At 42.1% G+C, this 13,176-nt stretch overlaps 1 protein-coding gene across 1 annotated transcript in view; it reads left to right on the plus strand.

The window, feature by feature from the left end:
• The window catches only part of PGR (progesterone receptor), a 99,994-nt gene extending 89,358 nt beyond the window's left edge, over positions 1-10,636 (plus strand). The window contains exons 7-9 of the mRNA XM_025209313.1: positions 249-406; positions 1,110-1,337; positions 10,518-10,636. Of these exons, the coding sequence (XP_025065098.1) occupies positions 249-406; positions 1,110-1,133 (182 nt within the window). The 3' untranslated portion in view covers positions 1,134-1,337; positions 10,518-10,636. The remainder of the gene's footprint in view (positions 1-248; positions 407-1,109; positions 1,338-10,517) is intronic.
• Positions 10,637-13,176: the final 2,540 nt, after the last annotated feature.

Genomic DNA, 13,176 nt, shown 5'->3' on the forward strand with positions numbered 1-13,176 from the left:
TTATGCATCTTGACTACACAGTAGCTAAAGTCACAAAGCCAGGAGGAGAACACATGAGAGGCAACAAATTCTGTAGTTTTTTTTGTTGGGGACAGTCCCCTTGGAAAGGGAGTTGTGGATTTCAGTCCCTGCTCCCAGCACAATTTATGAATTTTACTTTAGACAGTCATTGGCTAAAAATGGGAAAAAAAGTGTTCTATTGTCTCCACAATAGAAAACAACATGCAACAGTTTTACTTTATTTTTAGTTCCTTTGGAAGGTCTAAGAAGTCAAAGCCAATTTGATGAGATGAGAGCAAGTTACATTAGAGAACTGGTCAAAGCAGTTGGATTGCGCCAGAAAGGAGTAGTGGCCAACTCACAGCGTTTTTATCAGCTTACGAAACTCATGGACTCCATGCATGATGTAAGTTTGCTGGGGAGTGGGAATTATGCCAGAAACAAATAACATTGCTTAAACTCAGTGTGAATAGTGTCGATAGGAATATTGAGGTGTCCAGTTAAAGTTTATTTTTATTTATTCCTTATTTTAGGGCAAAACCATTTTTTTTCAATCAAATTAGGTGTTCATAACTTTATGTATAGGGGATTCAATGCAATGTGAAGAACACATTTTAAAATGTCACTTCACTTTCAATATTTCTAGTAATATTAGGTCAGAGATCTTATGCATATATGTGTTGGTACAACATCGAAAAAATAAAAATATTATTAAGGTTGTAAAGTCAAATATTTGAAAATTAGTAAATGCCAAATAAAAGTACAACCTTAATGCGGCCCATTTGCATGAATACATTATAGTCACATAATGTAGTCATGTACTCTTTTTTTTTCCGCAGGAGAACCATCTAAGTTCTGGTAACTTTTGAGTGTTAAGTTTTGCAGCCATAATATTTTGAAGTAATTATGTGTGTTGAATTTCCAAATTTTTAAAATGGAAAACTGGAAAAAAAAAATTAGAAATTCAATCATGTGGCATCATATTGTAATGGGTTGGGTTAAACTGCATTGAAGCAAGCAGTCTTCTTGCACCCCAAACAAAGGTACATGCAAAGTACATGTGAGCAGGGAGGTTTAGCTGACTATAGTTTTGTGTTGTTTTCTATAAGAGGCAAGAAAAGAAGAGATGCTAAGAAGCTAACAAAGAAGCATCTAATGCAGTCTGGACAAGGGATAGGCGCAGTTCTCTGAGAGAGAGCCTGAAGAGAGAGATTCAGAGCACAGACTCTTAGATTGAGTGTTGGGTGAAAGGAGTCTGGAGTTGTGAGAAAAGATGCGGTCTCTTTCTTGTTGATTCCTTCGGTGTTCACAAATGCGGCACTTTATGGACATTCTTTGTAAGTAAACAGGGTTTTATGTGAGGCCTGGACAAAAACATATTTACATTCCCCTAGTGGGGTGTTATACTAGAGTGAAAAAAGAGCAGACAGGCAACATTAATTCCCACACAGAAGTAACTTTACCCCACCTGGTACAAAATTACCTTTGAAAGAGTAAGAGATAAAACTCCTTTGAAGGAACCCACATCAGTATGGATGGTGTCTGTCAGCATCCATTCCAGTGTAGCTGTTTGCTTATGGCAGTGGTTCTCAACTGGGGTCCCATGAAACCCACCTGGGGGTGCTGTGACCCGAGTGTTATGGTGGCAGTGGCATCCAGGTAAAACTGACCTATGTGTACTTCTGCATTAGGGCTCTCTGATCAGCCTAAAGCAGGCAGGATCTGGCTGAGGCTTCCCAGTCTGGCCCCCACCATACTCCTTCCAAAAACAGGGGAACATGGGATCATTCCACCTGCATGCCTCTATGCCTAGGAGAACCTTGGCCAGGGAGGGGTTAGACCAGGAAATGTTGCAGCATGAGAGAGTCCTCTTGCCTGCTTTAGACTCATCAAAGAGCCCTAATGCAAGAGGATTGTATGCACATGCCACAGCCCTTTCCTGGCTGGCTGTGCAGCAGGCACAGGGCAGTTTTATCTGGAGGCAGTAGCACCTGGTTGAGAAGCACTGAGGTAAGTTGAGGCAGCACCAACAGTGGTCCTCAGCTACAGGTAATGCCACATTAAAAAAAAAATGGTGGAGGACTGCTGTGATGCTGAAAAATTGAGAACCACTGGTTTAAGGCTGCCAGACTGGGGATTTTTGCCTTCCTCTGTAGTAGGCAGGTAGGTTGGGCTGTCTTCCTTGGATCTCTCAAGTATATATTAACAACCTTTACAGCAGCAAGATGTTGCTCATGGTGGTCTCCCTACGTTACCTGTGGTAGGTTAGGGTGTTATGTCTTGTGGTTTTATCAAGGTTGACTATAGTGTTGCTAATAAGGTAGACAATAGAATTGTATAAGATGGTTTGGATAGGGACGATCCTGCCTCATGCTGAACTACATGACCTCTGAGGTCCTTTCCTGCCCTACATTTATATGATTTTGTGATTTTAGTCAATCCTGTCACAGTGGCGAGGTATTGTAAGAACAGCCTACTGTATTCAGCTACCTAAAAATAGCTGCTTATCTGTCTCCTGACCCTGATCCTGTGGGCTATATATTAATGTAAGCTATACCGGTGCAAATGGGCCATCTTTCTAGGCTCTAAGAAATGCCTGTTTTCCTTTCCAATTTCTTCTCCTAAAAGGAACAAGATCCCAGTTTTTGGCTAATCAGATGGTTAACAATTTTGATACTCAGCAGCCTGATCCTCTGTTTCAGATCTTGTGTCTTGAGCTAAGGGCTTACAAGTAAAGCAGGACTTCAGCAATGCGGTACCTAATTTCTATGTACCATTCTGCCTAATGGAATTCACAGTCCTGGGTTAGATTCCAAAAGCCAACATGTCCAAAGGCACCTCACTTGGAAATGCCACGGAGAATGTAATTAGATTCCTATCTTCCCGTAGGCCTCTCAGTGTTCAGTGTTTAAGCCAGATCAGCCTTTCCTCACACAGAGAGAGATTGGCCTACACCATTGTACTCAATAAGACAGCAGTTAGTAAATTTACTTGAGAAGTAGAAACTTTGTTTGCCTGATTTGGAGCAAGGAGTTGCAAGCTGCTCATCCCAAAGTCCACATAAGTGCCTAGCTAACTATAGAGTTAATCTCTTGCTTCCAAATATTTAATTATTCAATAATGTATTGATACAATTAGCATTAGCTAATTAAAATAATGCATTGATTCAATTTAAATTACTCATGCAAAATAGAATAGCCCTGACAGGAGAGACTGGAACAGTCACTCTGGAATAGCTAACAGAGATTCTATTGACTAAGGCAGTCCCTTGGAATAGGGGAGACTGACATTCCTTCTCTAAAGTGTCCTTTACTGCCACTGTTGGAGACAGGACACTGGGTCTGATGGACCACTGGTCTGACCCAGTATAATACTTCTTATATTCATATATGCAAGACTGGGATATACACAAATGGCAGTATTCAAATTCCCTTGGTCTCTAGGGCCATATATGGACTACAGGGCTCCTCATTGGCCAAATATGAATCTAACTCTGGCAGTGGGGCCAGCAGCAGTGGTGTATTAACTGCTGTGGCCTGAGCCACAGGGATTAACACCCATCATTCACTTCTCTGACACCAACATGTATTCCCAAAGGCCTCCATACATTTGGCAGCATTCCCTCCCCCAATTTCCTGGCTCTTCCAGGAGCCCTGGGGGCCAGAGGATATGGCTGCATGAGCTGAATCTGCCCCATGGGCCATATCTTTTACACTCTTGTTTTAAAGGGAGAGGATATGAACAGGGCAAGTCTAAACTGATCCACTCCCTGTGTATCCTCCCTGCCATTTACTATCATTAGTTTAGGGAAGTTAGAGGATAAAACTTTTATTGCTCTGTTTAATAGCTATTAGTAAACATATCCTCCATGAATTTGTCTAATCTCTTTTTCAACCTGGCTGTACTCTCCATCTCTACAACCACCTGTGGCAACAAGTTTCACATGTTAACTGTGTGCTGTATGACAATAGTTTCTCACGTGTGCTTTAATTTTAGTGGGTGACCCATAGTTCTTCTATTCTGGGTCTTGGTGAATAACAGTTCCTTACTCACTTTGCCCACACTTCATGATTTTCTAGACCTCCTATTTTGTTTTCAATTCCATTCTTAATGATGCTCATCATTTTATTGGCTTTTTTTGGTCATTGCTGTGCATTTAGCCCAAGTTTTTAGAGAATTATCTAAGAGAAACTAAGTCTCTTTCCTGAGTCATAGGGCATGTCCTGCCGAGCATGCACATGCCTCTTGCCCCATCTCAAACCCCTTTGAGATGGGGCAAGAGGCACATGCAGGAATGAAAAAATGTTCCCCATACTGCAAACTTGCGGTGTGGGGAGAAAATTAGACCCCTGGATATCCAGGGTTCAAAAAAAAAAAAAAACACTCTGCAGAAGAGCAGAGCAAGGCATGGTCCCAGACCATGCCCAGAGCCATCAGGGAGTCAGTTCTCCAGAAGAGATGCTCTGCTTTTGGCTAGAGCATCTCTTTGGTGCTCCTGCTGCCCCCGGCCCCCGGCACTGTCCAAGGTAAGTGGGGGAATGGGGCCGGCGGGCAGGTGTTCATGGGTGTGGGTGGGTGTGAAAGGTGGCAGGGGAATGTGGCGGGGTTTGGGGAGTGGCAGGGGTGATGACACTGGGGTTGCAGGGGGTGAGGACCTGGCCCAGACTGGTGCGGCTTGCTAGTCCGGCTTTGTACCAGAGCGAGTTGCACAGCTCTGGGAGCCTTCCAGAGCTGTGTTACCTGCTCCAGTGCAAAGCCAGACTAGTAAGCCACACAGGGCTGGGCCATGTCCCACCACACGCCACCTCCCCGCAGGCACAGTGGAGCAGAGGCGGTACCTGGCGTGATGCCCAGGCAGATAGTGTGCCAGGTCCTGCCAGCCCTGGGGCCCCTCTGCTGCCTGGCCAAGCTGGTCCCATGGCAGCAGGACCCAGCGCAGTGCGCAGGAACTGTGTGCCGGGTCCTGCTGGCCTTGGGACCCCTCTGCTGCCCAGCTGGGCCAGTCCCATGGTAGGAAGACCCGTCACGGCATACAGGGACTGATTGTCAGGCCCAGCCGGGTCCTGCCAGCCCTGGGGCTGCTCATGTTGTGTTGGGCGGGCCACACGAGCAGCCCCAAGGCCAGCAGGACCTGCTGGGCCCAGCACACAGTCCCCAAGTGCTGATAGCTGGCAGCAGCAGGCTCAGAGCGCCCCACTCCCACTGCTTCTGCAAAAGGTAAGTTATGGGCCCTGGGCAAGGGGGCTGGGGCCCTCCAGGGTGCCTGGTACCCTGGGCAGGGGGGATAGGGCCCTCTGGGGGATAGGGGCTGTGGCCCTCCAGGGGGGGGTTGGGGTCCTGGGGGGGGGATAGCATTCCATGTGCTGTGTGGGGGGACTGCACCCTGTGGGGACCAGGGGACCCACCACTCCTGAGCGCTCCCTGACAAGGTCCCCACAAGTGCACCCACACTGTCCCCCCAGCAATTGCCCTACACCTACCCACATACCAACCCACATCCCTTCTCTCACACACACACACACACACACACACACACACACACACACACACTCCCACCCCCCTCCTGCAAACACCACATTCCCCACATCATGCATCCATCATGTGCGAAGAGAACCAAAAGCACACACCAACACATATAGGTATTTAGAATTTATTTTATCATGCTGATGGACACACTGGTAGACTTCCAAATTACTTTAACATTGTAAATATACCAATAAAGCATTGCCCAACTGATCGGTCTCTCTCTTTCTCTCTTTAGATGTGTGTGTGTGTGTGTGTGTGTGTGCGCATGTGTGTGTAGAGTGGTATTTTGTTTTAATTGTGGAAGAACGTGAATTTTGGGGTATTTTTAAAAATGGCTTTGGGATGCTGCTGCAGCAGTCCAGCTGGCATAAGGGGTAGTATACCCATGTACCAATTGGCTGGGCCCTAGAAGCTCCTGAGAGTGAGTAGCCCTAAGCTGCTTGCCAGGGCTGTCTTTTTGTATGGATGGGGCCAGGACAGGGCAGCTTTTTATACTGCTGGGGCCAGCACAGGTGCTGGCCCTGGGCTCTAGCTCCCCCTGGGTACAGGTCTGGGAGGAGCTGGGCGGGGTTATTTTGCCCCAAGTGGCACAATTTGCTCCACAACAAAGTGCATGTCCGAGCACGTGCACTGAAGCAAAAAGCCCCGGCTCAATTTCATACCACTTCTATTTGAGCTGCTGCAAGCGCACGTGCTCGCATGTGTGGATGTGCCCATAATGGCTAATTCAGAACCCAGTTGAGGTTATTTTTCCCGTTGATAAGTACTCACTGGGCGCGTCTACGTGTTCATTAATGCACTGTAGTTGCCATGCATTAAGTTTCAGTAGTAGCCTAATACTGCTGCACAGTAGTGTATTAGCATATTTTTTTCCCGACAAGCTACTGTGCAGTGTTACTAGGCTACTGTGCAGTTAGCGTCTCATGTAGATGCAGCCATTGAGCACTATGATCAGAGCATGAGGATAGTTGAAGTCAGGCCCCGGAAGGATGCTCAGATTATGGAGGGATTTAAACCCCACCCTGCCTGCACAGTCCTAGGCTTTTCCCCACTCACTGCTCAGCTTATGTGCACTGAACTTATGTTCTGTTACAGGTTTAAACCAGTTTCTGATCACTTAAACCAGTTTATAGTAAGCAAAATAGAATGCACGCAGTAGATCAAAGGTAAGAAGCACCCACTACCTAGCCACATTGAGGCTTCTAGTAAACTAAGATCACAGAACAGTTTCCTCTCTACAACACAGCTACTGATGAAACACCAAAAGCCAGATGAATAAAAATGTGGCATTCACAAGTAGAGATGACCTAGGAGGGAGTTAGGATGATTATCAAATATATTTCCCTGGGGACATTTCCTTTCAAGCACAGCTTGATTGAAAAACACAGAGAAGCTTGAATTGCCCCTGAACAAGGAGTCAGTAAGATTAAGCATGCAACTGTGGGGCTACTGTAATGACACAAAACTATGTGCAGAGAGGAAGAAACTTTCAGACTATAGAACACTTACTGGCTTGCCAACATATTGGGAAACAATGCACCAACAAGGACCTTGATAAAGCTGCAATTCAAGCAATAGTATGTGTCCAGTTTTGGACTCAAATTTGAACATGGTAAAAGGCCACGAGAAGAGGTAGTTCCTTTTATTCAAGCACAGAATTTCTCACCACAGAGATTCTATGATATTTTCCCTTTCAGATAAGATTTTATATTGTTACTATCTATGCTATCCTTAATATACATTGCCATTCTTCCACATGCACATCCTACTCTGTAACTCCTATACAGTTTGTGTCCTAGTATCCTTCCATGAAGTCTCTGAGGGTGTGTTTACACATTCATTAATGCACTGTAGTTACTGTGCATTAAGTTTACTATTGTATAAATAAGTACTAAATCAGTGCACAGTAACTGGTGTTACTATGCAGTAGTGCTGGCACACACCTTTTCAGTGATGCTACTGTGCAGTAGCCTAATAATACTGTGTAGTAGTGTATTAGCACTGTTTCTGCCATGACACCATACTGCTCATTATTATTATTAGGCTACTATGCATTTAGCATCTTGTGTAGATGTGCCCTGAGGTACCAATTTTGTTAATATCACCATTTAATGCCAGTCATTCTAGTTTACCCATTGGGTTTCTAGCATTTGTGTAGAAACACCTAAAATTTTTATCCTTGCCTCTTATTGCAAGTGTCATTTGATTGGGACCTCTAACTGTCCTGACTTACCCTCACTATTGTTTGCATTTACATTTCCTACTCTCTTTCTTTCCTTTTCAAGAGGGCATAGAATTTGTATGATGTCCCCTTTTAGGCTTGTGTTAATTCAAACCATGTGTTCTTCCACACCTGTTGGCTTTGTGGGTTTTTAGTTTTAAAACTCCTTTAAGACCTTTTGATATTTTAGTGCCAGCAATCTGGCTGCATCTTGGTTCAAGTGGAACCCATCTTTTCTATACAGGTTTCTTGTGTCCTAGAAGGTTTCCCATTTCCTTCTAAACCTTAACCCCTCATCCCTACACCATTGTCTCATCCATGCATTTAGACTCAGGAGCTTTGCTTGTTTGTCTGGCTCTGTGGATGGAACTTGAAGCATTTCAAAGAATGCTACCATGGAGGTCCTGGACTTGAACCCCATGGATGTCCTGGATTTGAACCTCATATCTAGAAGGCTAAATTTAGTATCCAGGACCTCTATTCTCCACCTTCTTTATATCATTGATGTCCACATGGCTTATGACTAGTTCCTCACCATCACAGCCAGCAGTCTGTCTACACATCTCATGAGGTCCTCTAACGTTGCCCCTAATAGGCAAGCCACTATGTAGTACATGCCAGATGTCACAAACCCAAACATCTGTGTGTCTGTTAATTGAATTCCCCACCTTGGACAACTTGCTTCTGTCTTTTCTATGGGTCCTCTCCCTTGGAGGAGTATCCTTGGTGCAAGAGGACATTATGACATCAGATGGAGGGTGTCTGATCGAAAGGAACACTTCCCTCCTTCTCAGAGACTCCCTTCTGCTTTCCCTCATCCCCTCCCACAGGGATAGCAAATTGACACATCCTTGGCTCAAAATCTATACTACTATTCCTAATCCAAAACACACGGAGATACTAGAGCATCTCAAAGAACAGGTTGCCAACAGAGTCTATCCCCTACCCTTATTTGTGGAGGCAAGCTGAATCATTTTGGCTGAAATTCTACAAAAATATTCACCCTGAGGCAAACATCTGGTATGTTAAAGTTCATCCTGAATGTTCAAAGATTGGCAGTGTTAAAAGCAATTAAAACAGTCTTACAATGGACCCTGTCAGGCAACTTTAATAATGAGCGGTTTTATCAGCGTTAACAGACTCTCTCACAATTAGAAAACTTTTTCTTTAAACAGACATCTCTCTCTTTCTCACACACACACACACGCACACACAGAGAGAGAGAGAGAGAGAGATTTGGATCATATTAACCAAAGCATTGTATTCAAGAGAGAAGGTAAAATACCACCTGATACTTGGTAGGCCTCACCTGAAGAATAGTGTATAGTTTGAGGCATTGCATTTTAAAAAGGATTTAAAGAAGAGGGAGAATACCAAGAGGACCCAGAATACCAAAGATATAAAGGGGCTGGGAACTCAGGACTGAAGAAGCTAGGTATGCTAGGAGGGGAAGTACGATAGCTGTTTTCAGATATTTGAAAGGCTGCTTCAAGGTGGGTGGAGAAATTTTGTTTTTCTGTGCTACAGAGAGTAGGACAACAGTGTGGTTTTAAACAACAGCAAAGCAGACTTAGAACATAAGAACATGGAGCTTGTGGAAGCCATTAAATCTCTCATTGGAGGTTTTCAAGAAGAGCCAGAATAGACATTTGTTTGCCCTGCTGTAGAAAGAGAGCATCCCATCTGTGCCTGGGATTGCAGTAGATGGTCTCTGGGATTTCTTCAAGCTTTATCATCCCCATGTTTAGAGCTGGTATGCAAGTGGAGCTTATTTTTCAGCAGCAGCCTACAGTATACCATAGAGCCAATGGAGACAACCCATTTTCCATTACATTGAGGAACAGTTCTCTGCACTGCATCTAAACATTTCAGCCCTGCTAATGAATTGTTTGTTGTCGGTGTGATGCCACATGATAATTTTGCACCCTTATGCATAGATAGTATGGTGACTTCACTAATTTTTGCACAGGACCCCTGCTGTATTCATGGCACAGGATGAGCCTGTCCTGTGAATGCATCAGGATTATGTCATAGAAAAAGCTCATAGTGAATAAGTTAAGGCACTGGGGTAAGAAAAGTTCTCATGATTAAAGCAGTTGAATGGTGCCCTGGGGATTTTTATCCTACCTCTGCCATAGAATTTGTGTGATGCTTGTCAAGTGACTTAAATCAAACTTTTTCACACCGGATCAATCCCTGTGTGCTTGTTCTAAACTATAGACTTAAAATTAGGACCCTTTTTACCTTACTCTCTGTGCCTCAACTCCTGTAATAAAGGATAACATTACCTCCTTACCTGTCAAGTGTTTTGTAAAGATAAATTTGTGACGCACTCATACTGTACTGCACTGAGGAGTGCCAGAGAAAAATGCATGAAGAAATGAATAACTGTATCTTCAGAGTAGTGGTTGGATAGTTCAGTAAATAAGGCATAAGGTCACACATGTAATAATGAGGATGAAATAAAATATTGCTATTCATTAACTGCCTCTATCCATTTGACCTACAATGTATATTTTATGTATATTTTATAATGATGCTAGTGCATTATGTTTTCATGAACATGTCCATTTAGATAGGTTTATGACTTCAATGGTGAGAGGATCTGTTGATTTACAGAGTGAGACTAGAAACTGTATATTTTAATACGTGATAGAAGCATATAAAATAACATTATAAAATAATGTTGAAATAAACAGTCAGTGGTCATGTTTAGATAAATGTTTTGTTGTAAGCCTAAATTCTCACATTCATATTTTATTAACACCAGCTAGTGAAACAACTCCATCTGTTCTGTCTGAACACCTTTCTTCAGTCTCGGGCACTGAGTGTTGAATTCCCAGAGATGATGTCAGAAGTGATTGCTGCCCAACTACCCAAGATTCTTGCAGGGATGGTGAAACCTCTCCTTTTTCACAAAAAGTGAAATGTCTTTTCTCTTATTGTAGAGATGATTTTTGTGCCTTTGTTCGTTTGTTTATTTTGGTCAGGATTTTGCAGTGTCAGGACTTTAAGATATTCGTTTTATTTACCTACCGCCTTACACCTGTAACATACAATTGCTCTGTAAGTTTGATGTACATATTGTGAGCTCCTGATTCCTTTTACTGTTGAAATCACAATTATCATAAGATATATTTTGTAAGTTCAAATAGGTTGCTCCTTAGGAATGCACAAGAACGATAATGAAATGAACCTTCAGATTTCTAAGAACAGTTTTCTTAGACATTTTTCTTACATAATATTCATTTTTAAACTTCTGCTATGACATGGAGTAAACCTTCTGCAGTAGTGTATGGGTATGGTGGGCATATGTATAAATACAAACATTTGAAGGAATTAAAAGGTATATTGCTCACATTTACTTATGGATACACCTTTTTCTCATTAACCTGCCTCATAGAAGTAGCATTTCAAAATACAGCACCCAGGTTTAGACAGATAGTATATTTGGACCTTCACAGGTAATTAGCATAGTGAAAGCATAATTTGCATTCATATATATGCATGTCTGTGAAGAAGTTCTCCCTTATATATTGGAAGGGCATGGGAAACAGCAACTTGCACACCTCCTATTGAAACCCCTGTGTGTACTCATACACACGCAAACAGACGCGTCTAGTTTTTGCTCTTACTGTTTTTTATCAGCATGGCAGTTATCACTAAAGTTAAGCCACTTGGCTCTAATTTTAAAAGTTATAACCTCTAAAATGTATTCATATAGTCCCTGCTAGGTCTGTTAGAAGCTTTAAATATATTTAATTTACATGTCTTTACAACATTTAGAAGTCTTTTGACTGACTACATACATTAGTGATCTTAACATGTTATTGGATATGTTAAAACTCAACGAAATCAAATTATAGGGCAATCAAATGCACAAAGAAATGGAAATAATGACCACCAGGTTTTTGAAATACACCAGTCCATTATAATGCCATTCAGTGGAGTCATATCATTTACAAAGACCTGTTATAACAGAGATAATGTTGAAGGAGGTTACTGTGACTGGGAAACCAAGTAGAGTAGAAGGATATAATTAAAGAGGATATCATAGTGTTTACAGTGGGCATGAAATGTTAATACTAACAGACCACAGTGTGATTTTTTTTTTTTTTGTTCCCTCAGTTATGGGTATGAAAATACTCACAGATCTAATACAGGTCAGCTGTGTGTATGTTCAAATGAGAGAGGAATGGAGCAAGGCAAAACAAAAGTAGCCATGAGGCTGCAAAATTATGATTACAAGATTTGCTGAACATTAAAAGAGAAAGTGATTATAGTCTACCCATGGAAGCTAGAGTCACGATTCTCAAAAATTCCCAGGAGAACTTCTCTGGAGGATGGCAGGATGATCAGTTGTCTCCTTTTAGAGATGTGTAAGAAAATATTGCACATAAAAATCATTAAAAAATAGCCCAATATTGGAAAAGAGAAGAGGCGGGATACAGAAAATGCTATAGATGTACTTTTCTGTTGGATAGCCTAGCCTGACATCTTAACTATCATTAGACATTTAAATAATTTTAATTTTACTGGCACAGCCAGACTATAATATGAATCTTCATGGCAATTGCCTTCTGAACTTAATAAGTATTTGTTTTAGCATAATGGGGGTGTTTTGTATTTACATTACTTATTTTATTTTAGCTAATTCCAGATGCTTCCTTCCTTTTTGGCCATTAATATGTTGCATAGTAACAACAGTCCAGTAAACTATCTGAGAAGCCAAATGTGTTGGCAAGATTTACCATTCACTGATCTACTGTTAAGTGTCATTAAGCTATTGTCACACACATCCTTTCCCATGCTATAAAAAATTAGGAATACTATCTCTGAATATAGAAAGGGGAGCAGGGAATACAATAACCTTAAAAATATTCAGGCTACACCAAATGTTAATCAATTTCTTCAGAGTGGTCAAAGTAGGCACCACCTTACTCTGTTCACTTTTGTAGTAGATATATGGCAGATATCCTTAGAACAGTTCAGACTTGTCTCAAAGACATCATCAAGAAACTTAAGTTGAAATTATTTTCTGTGAGAAAATACTAAAACCTGAAAAGAAAGTATAAAAAAATACTTCTGGATTTCTAAAGAGTTCCCATTGCATCATACTCATTATGACTTATGCATAAAAAGAATCTGTCTAAGTTTGGTCTTTGTACCATTTGCCAATCTGGATCATCCAAAGGCAAAATAGATTTGATTTGTGCACTTCCAGCTTTGATTCCAGTGTAGTTCCTCTAGCTGTTTTATTCCCTGATTTGGTACCATCACCTGGCCTATATTTTAACCTACTCTATACATGATCAGAATATGTAGAACCTGCTTGTATACTACACGGCTGCAGGCTTGGCCAGCGATCCAGCAAAAACTACAGTTAACAAACCTAATTTTCTTAGGAGCTGCAGAGTAGTAATGGGCTT

This window comes from Alligator sinensis, unplaced genomic scaffold, assembly GCF_000455745.1.
Source record: "Alligator sinensis unplaced genomic scaffold, ASM45574v1 scaffold18_2, whole genome shotgun sequence".
NCBI lineage: Eukaryota > Metazoa > Chordata > Crocodylia > Alligatoridae > Alligator > Alligator sinensis.